General features: G+C 45.3%; 1 protein-coding gene across 1 annotated transcript; it reads left to right on the top strand.

The window, feature by feature from the left end:
* Positions 1-1207: 1207 nt before the first annotated feature.
* Positions 1208-5303, top strand: LOC112847715 (uncharacterized). The gene is made up of 3 exons (XM_025909969.1): positions 1208-2389; positions 2752-2928; positions 5223-5303. Exons 1-3 carry the CDS (start codon positions 1208-1210, stop codon positions 5301-5303), a joined length of 1440 nt encoding a protein of 479 aa, XP_025765754.1.
* Positions 5304-7763: the final 2460 nt, after the last annotated feature.

The raw sequence follows: 7763 nt of genomic DNA, 5'->3' as shown, positions 1-7763 counted from the left end.
TCAACTCTGAAGAAGTGATTGCATACTATAACTTGACTCCCAAGCTAGAACAAATTCCATGAAACAGAAGGCAAAGACAAAAACAAACAAAATTCTACAAAAAAATGTGAGACAGAATAGTTCTAAAACATGTCAGTCTCCTTCTCAAGAAAGAAAAGGGATTTTATTAACACTAAAGGATGGAAGGTCCAATGAAACTGAAAGCAATGTAAGAAAGAAAGCAGTTCAAAGCAGAAGAAGAGGTTCCAGTGAAATGGAGCATCATACTGAGGAAGAAAATAAAAAAACAGGACATGCAGAATTGCATGCTCAACACAAGAATGATAATGACTTTACAGGTGGGAAAAAAAAGATGACCAAACATTCACCAAAAGTATTCCCAGCCATTCAAGAGAGGATTAATAATGATTTCCATGCTAAGCCTGAGAAAGACAGGGTAGTAGAAAGTGAGGAATCAGAGAGCAATGCTGGGAGCTCAGTGGAGGCATCGGTAAAGGAAATTAGTAATAATGAGGAGGCGGAGGAACAGAGTAGCGATGAAGAGCCAGTTAAGATGCAGGCTAGTGAGGAAAGCAGTGAGCGATCTGGGGTGTTGAATTCTCAAAGAGATACAGAACAGTCAGCAAAAAAACAATCAGACAAGGAAAAAGCTGAATCCACCAGAAGTGATTCTAAGGACCAGGAAGAAAAAGAGGGGAGAAAAGAACAGGAACAAAAGAGAGTAGAAGAAAAAGAAGAAGAGGAACAAAAACAACAAGAAGAAGACGAGCAGAGAGGTTATCTATGTGAAATTATCAACCATGACAAATTTGAAGACAAGAAGATAACCTGGGAGGAAAGGTCTAAAAAACCAACTGCTGATAAAGCCAGCAGACAACACAAAAACGCTCCTGCAAAGCCTGTTCAAGGAATGAAATACAAGATGTTTAAAAAGACAAAGGATCAGCAGGCTGCAAAGACAGAAAAACAACGGGCCAAAGCAGAGAAGCTAAGGTTGAAAAAGGAAGCCAAACAAAAAGCCAAGGAAGAAAAGGAGAAGAAAAAGAAGCCACAAAAAGAGTACAAATCTCGTTCTACAACAGAAGGGGTTCAGCCTCCAATGGGTATTTCTCTTACCAGGACTGACCCAGCAAAAAGTGAGACCCAGTTAACAAATAAAGTAAAAAATATCAAAGGGAGAGATTCTTCTGTAGAAGTTGATGTAATCATGCTTCCCAAAGGCAGAAGTGAAGAACTCAAAACCATTCTGGATCCAGAGGAGCAGCAGGGCGCTAAGAGTGTCATTAACAGGAAGTCACAGATCTTGCTCTTGGGGAAAGTCAAGACATTATCTCTCCAACGCAAAGCAACCAACAAGATTTTGGCAAAGCCTGATAAAGAAGAAACAGATACATGCACAATTGATGGAGGGTTTAATAATTTTAAGGACCATTTGATGGCACGGGAAAAAAGTATGAAGAGTTTGTGCAGACTGTCTGGCTGGATTCAAAATAAAATGCCACAGGGGTTAAACTGGAGAAAAAAGCTTTCTGCTTGGACTAAAGCTATTGGGATATCTCGCTGGCTGTCAGTTCAAGCAATAAACCAAAAACATGGCCTAAGAAAATCTAAGGGGAATATCTTCAAAAAACAGATGGCCGTAGGAGTTGAAAGTAAAGCCAACCTGGCTAACAGGAAAAACAAGAGCTCCACAGAGGACAGAATTGTTGAAGAGAGAGCGACCTTCCAGGGTACGGACGAGGAAGGAACAGAAGAAACAGTCCAGGGTGGGGAGAAAGTTGTAGAAGCCAGATATGCTGTTGTACTCCCGACGATGAATAAACTAAGCAAGGAAAATATAACAGAAGCACCTAAGGCAGATCTTCAAACTTCTACTCCAGCGATTCTAGCAGCAGAAGCCACACTCCCAGAGCTCAGACCTACAAACCCAGGTGTCAAGTCTGTGCTCCCTATCAAACCAGATCTAAATGTCGTAAAGTGCATCAATAAACCCTTGTCTGGAGGATTAACATCAGTTCAACATGTGCCTAAGAGCAGTTCTGGACTCAGTGAGTCCACCACTGAAGACAGAAACAACAAAGGCAATCAAGATAGAGTCAATATGTTTGAAGTTGCAAGAGGGAAGGTGAACACCTCTGAAATCAACATTCCCAAGATGTCCTTGTCAGTGGGTGGTCCAACACAGGCCTCAGGACAAGAAGAACAAAGAGGTACCAGTCGACCATTTCCAAATGGAGAGTCCAGTGCAGAGAGATCAGGTGTTCGGTCTTTGTGGGAAGAAGAAGCAGACAAGGAAGTAGCTCATCTGATGAGTGAGGGGAGAATATGTTCTATCTCCAAACCAAAGGTACATTGGACTGGGAACCCACGGATGAGTAGAAAGCCTCAGGTATGGGTTATATTTTTGTTAGTGGACTTTTAAATAAGCAATGTTTAATATGTGGCTGGAAAATGTGAAATACATTTATTTAGGTGTTAAAGGCTTTTCGTAAGGCCAAGATTTACATTTGGATAAAACAAATAAGGGAAAAATTTCATAAATAAAAATATGTGTACCTAACCCTAACTGTAGTCTGTGATCACGTTGATGCTAAGATGGTTAACATGTGTAAAATCTTGGTAAAATAACAATTAAGGGAGTGCTATCATTGCACGCAGCAACAACAGAACTCAATATGTGTACTTCTCTCACACTATGCTCAAGACAATACTTTCAAGCTTAGTTGTCAATCTTTTTCTATGTGGGCTCAGGACTGGTTGTGCGCTGAGAACATGTTGCCCCATCAGAGAGTGGAGAAGCTAACCAAATGGACAGTCTATGAGGATGAAGGCCAAGGCCAGCCCATTCAATCCCATAATGGCAGGGGATGCTGGGAATCAGAAGATCCCAACCAGGAGATGCTGGAGAGTCGACTAATGAACATACAGGTATTGATACTCTGTTTTAGTATAAAACTATAAATCACTTGATGACAGCAATATTTAAATGCTACTATTAGTTTGAAAGGGGAGAAGGCATTGGGAATGAATAAGAATTTAGCATTTCCAATTCCATTATCGATATCTCTTAATATACTACACAGAACAGTTTTCTTTAAAGTAATGCAGTAAGTTACTCAATTTCTTGCTGGAGAAATTAATTTGTTATACTACTCATTAAATAACTTTCATGTTACTATGTAAAATGACCTGAAATGCATGCATGTCTTATAATTATCATTTAACAATATAAACCTAAGGCTGCAGTCCCTCACACCACCACAAATCTCTATGCTAAACTTTCTCTTAGCCGAGAGATATAATCTCTTCAGTGTGTCCTGGGTCTACCCCAGGGCCTCCTCCCGGTGGGACATGCCCAGAAAACCTCACCCAGGAGGCGCCCAGGAGGCATCCTTGTCAGATGCCCGAACCACCTCAACTGGCTCCTTTCGATGTGGAGGAGCAGCGGCTCTAATTTGAGCCCCTCCCGAATGGCCGAACTTCTCACCCTGTCTCTAAAGGAGAGGCCAGCCACCCTTCGGAGGAAGCCCATTTCTGCCGCTTGTATTCGTGATCTCGTTCTTTCAGTCACTACCCACAGCTCGGGACCATAGGTGAGGGTAGGGGCGTAGATCAACCGGTAAATTGAGAGCTTCGCTTTTACACTCAGCTCTCTCTTCACCACAACAGACCGGTACAGCGTCTGCATCACTGCAGCCGCTGCACCAATCCGTCTGTCGATCTCCTGCTCCCTTCTCCCATCATGTGTGAACAAGACCCCGAGATACTTAAACTCCTCCACTTGGGGCAGGAACTCGTCCCTGACCTGGAGTGGGCACTCCACCCTTTTCCGGCTGAGGACTATGGCCTCAGATTTGGAGGTGCTGATTCTCATTCCCACCGCTTTACACTCGGCTGCGAACCGTTCCAAGGCGAGCTGGAGGCCATCACCCGATGAAGCCATGGACCCTCAAGTATCCTTGAGAGGATAAAGAGCTGATCCAGTGTTCCACGACCAGGATGAAAACCGCATTGTTCCTCCTGTATCTGAGGTTCGACTAACGGACGGACTCTCCTCTCCAGCACCCTGGTATAGACTTTCCCAGGGAGGCTGAGGAGTGTGATTCCCCTGTAGTTGGAACACACCCTCCGGTCCCCTTTCTTAAAGATGGGGACCACCACCCTGGTCTACCAGTCCAGGGGTACTGCCCCTGATCTCCACGCAACATTGTAGAGCTGTGTCAACCAAGACAGCCCTACAACATCCAGGAACTCGGGTGGACCTTGTCCACCCCAGGGGCTCTGCCACCAAGGAGTTTTTTAACTGCCTCAGTGACCTCACGCCCAGAGAGTGGCGGGTCATCCCCTTCGTCCCCAGACTCTGCTTCCGCCACAGAAGACATGCCAGTGGGATTGAGGTGGTCCTCAAAGTATTCCTTCCACCCCCCGACAATTTTCTCTGTCGAAGTCAGCAGCACTCTAACCGCTCTATACACAGTTCAGTTAGAACACCGCTTTCCACTCCTGAGTCGCCTGACGGTTTGCCAGAATCTCTTTGAGGGAATCCGAAAGTCTTTTTCCATGGCCTCTCTGAACTCCTCCCACACCCGAGTTTTTGCTTCAGCCACCGCCTGTGCCACATTCCGCTTGGCCTGTTGGGGAATGCGACAGGCCAAGCGGACCAACCTATCAGCTGCCTCCGGAGTCCCACAGGCTTATCAAGCCTGGTAGGACTCCTTCTTCAGCTTGGTGGCTCTCCTCACCTCTGATGTCCACCATTTGGTTCGGGGATTACCACCACAACAGGCACCAACTACCCAGCTCAGTGCAGCGGCTTCGGCAATGGAGGTGCTGAACATGGTCCATTCCAGACATGGTCCCCAGTCTCCAGTCTCCCTCGAAATGCTGTTGACGCTCTGCCAGAGGTGTGAGTTGAAGATCTCGCGGACCGGGGCCTCTGCTAGACGTTCCCAGCACACCCTCACGGTACGTTTAGGCGCGCCAGGTCTCTCCAGCATCCTCCCTCCCCACCTGATCCAACTCACTACCAGGTGGTGATCAGTTGACAGCTCAGCCCCTCTCTTTACCCGAGTGTCGAAAACATAAGGCCTCAGGTCTGGTGATACGATTACAAAATCGATCATCGACCTGTGGCCTAGAGTGTCCTGGTGCCACGTGCACTTATGGACACTCTTACTCTTATGGACACATAAGTCCAATAATAAAATACCATTCGGGTTCAGATCCAGGAGGCCGTTCCTCCCAATTGCACCCTTCCAGGTCTCGCTGTCATTGCCCACGTGAACATTGAAATCTCCCAGTAGGACAACAGAGTCCCCAAGAGGAGCACCCTCCAGTGCCCCACCCAGGGACTCCAAGAAGACTGGATACTCTGAACTGCCGCTCGGCGCATAAGTTCAGACGACGGTCAGGACCCGTTCCCTGACCTGAAGGCGAAGGGAACAAACCCTCTCGTCCACTGGGAGAAACCCCAACATACCAGCAGCAAGCCGAGGGGATATCAAGATACCCACCCCAGCCTGCTGCCTCTTACCAGGGGCATCTCCAGACTGAGACAGAGTCCAGCCCCTCTCCAGGAGGCTGAGGTGAGCCCGACAATATCTAGCCGATACCTCTCAACCCCACGCACTAGCTCCGGCTCCTTCCCCACCAGAGAAGTGACATTCCATGTCCCAATTGCCAGTCTTGGTAGCCGGGGATCGGTCCGCCAGGACCTCCGCTCCTGGCCGCAGCCCGACTCACATTGCACCCGACCCCTACAGTGCCTCCTGTGGGTGGTGGGCCTGCAGGAAGATGGGCCCATGTTCCTTTTTCGGGCTGTGCCCGGCCGGGCCTAAATACGGTTTTTACTTTACCATTGCACCCTCATTTTTAGAGCAATAAGAATAAAAGTAATTTCCACGTCCACACTGCAGACTGCACCACTGTTTTCCTCCTCCAACCCAACTAAAATCACCTGTTTGTAATGCGAGTGTAAGTGGAACTGATAAGCAGGATCGATAGGCATGGTAACTAACAATTCCAAGGAATTAGACTGCTGGGAATCAGTTCTCTATGAGAACTGGTTCTTACTGACATGAAACATCAGTTTCATGATCATTGATATATAAATTGACAGGACTATTAATCAATGATCTAGAATATCCTTCACAGAGAACTAGAGAATGGCTGCAATTAGGGCACTAGCTCTGATCGTTAGCCCTTTAAAACTGGTCGGAGCGGGAACGCTCTGTTTTGCGTAACTATTTTTAAATCCCGGTAGCACTGCAACCACGTAAGCTAGCGCAATAATTTTTTTTGCATATGAAACCGGAGGAGTTGTACTTACATCTTATGCCATCAGCTTGTCCTAGGTCACAGTTTCCTTCCACATATAGCTTTGCAGAAATTGCATAAAAAGCGCTTGCAGCAACAAAAACATAATATTCCAGAAACACGCTTTGCCGATCCGATCAGCTGTTCATAACACTTCCTACGTCCATCAGCGTGAACTATCGCATGTCCGCTGTGACCTGCCCGAAACCGGAAGTGACGTCATTTTGCGGAAATGTAGTTTTTTACCATCGAGGCCTCATGAGCCTATACTGGTGTTTTTGAAAGTTATTGTCACTACCCGATCTGTACCGGAAACCCGATCGGTACCCCGCATGCGCGAAAGGTGTCTACTTCCGGTCGAAGCGTTTTACGATAGTTACGGGTCAGAGTATCTGTTGAGATGTTAAGAATAATAAGTATCTCTTAAAATGTTTGCAATAATGAAGCATTTTAATATAATGTAGACAAAAACGAAAAATAAAAAGATTGTTACGGTTCAGGACTCCCCGATCCTTACTGCGCATGTGCAAAGTCGGACCATACAAATCGGGTCTACCCGATCCGTACCGCGCATGTGCAGGGGTTTTCTTCTTCTTCTGTTCGTTTAATGGCAGTTTACTCCCCAGTGTACGAGGATACTGCCACCTGCCGACCGAGCAAATGAACCCTGTTGTAAATGAATTAGCGTCATTACAAACGTGTGTTAAATTTGATTTAGTGATAGTCGAGTGTGTTTATGCTTGTCTGTGTGGAGAGGATTGATTGGAATAGTGATGATGATGTCCGCTATCACTGTCAATTGTCAGTAAACACTTCTTCTGTCTGATTAATCTTCACGTGACATGTTACAAAGTCTGTATTACTAACTCTGTAATTAGGCGGCATTCTTCTTATTTTACGGCGCTGTTGTTCAATCAGGGAACGCTCTCTGTTGAGGAGAAAAGCATGAATTTGTTTATATACGGATTATCCATTGTTTAAATGTCCCGGTAGTCGAAAAGGAGGCAGAGCTGTTGAGAAATGCTAGGAGCTAACCGTATCATTCAAATATATTGAATGTCGCAATGTTGGTAAAGAGAGGAAGTGACGTAAGATTTGCGCATGTGAATAGAATAGAATAGAATAGAATTCAACTTTATTGTCATTGCACATGTCACAGGTACAGGGCAACGAAATGCAGTTTGCATCCATCCAGAAAGTGCTTTAGTCGTGATATAGATATATTACAATATAAATTAGCAATAATAGAGATGTGTAAGTATATTACAGAAATGGGTCTATTATGGTATGTTATAATGTACACAGTGTGAAGTATGTTATGAATATTCTATAACTATAAGTATGTACAGGCTGTAGTGAGTACAAGCTATGTACAGGCTATGAACAGGATATAAATATGAAATAAAAATTATACAGAAATCTGAGATATACAGTTATACAGAATGTGA

The sequence above is a fragment of the Oreochromis niloticus genome, linkage group LG8 (genome assembly GCF_001858045.2).
Source record: "Oreochromis niloticus isolate F11D_XX linkage group LG8, O_niloticus_UMD_NMBU, whole genome shotgun sequence".
NCBI classification, from domain to species: Eukaryota; Metazoa; Chordata; class Actinopteri; order Cichliformes; family Cichlidae; genus Oreochromis; species Oreochromis niloticus.
The sequence above is the reverse complement of the archived record's forward strand: the minus strand, read 5'-3'. Positions and strand labels throughout refer to the sequence as shown.

Excerpts from the sequence above, each read along its gene's own strand:
- LOC112847715 (XM_025909969.1), top strand. The coding sequence starts at position 1,208 with ATGCTTCCCAAAGGCAGAAGTGAAGAACTCAAAACCATTCTGGATCCA. Across the intron at positions 2,390-2,751 it reads GGATGAGTAGAAAGCCTCAG|GACTGGTTGTGCGCTGAGAA; the intron begins GTATGGGTTATA and ends ATGTGGGCTCAG. Across the intron at positions 2,929-5,222 it reads GTCGACTAATGAACATACAG|ATCCAGGAGGCCGTTCCTCC; the intron begins GTATTGATACTC and ends ATTCGGGTTCAG.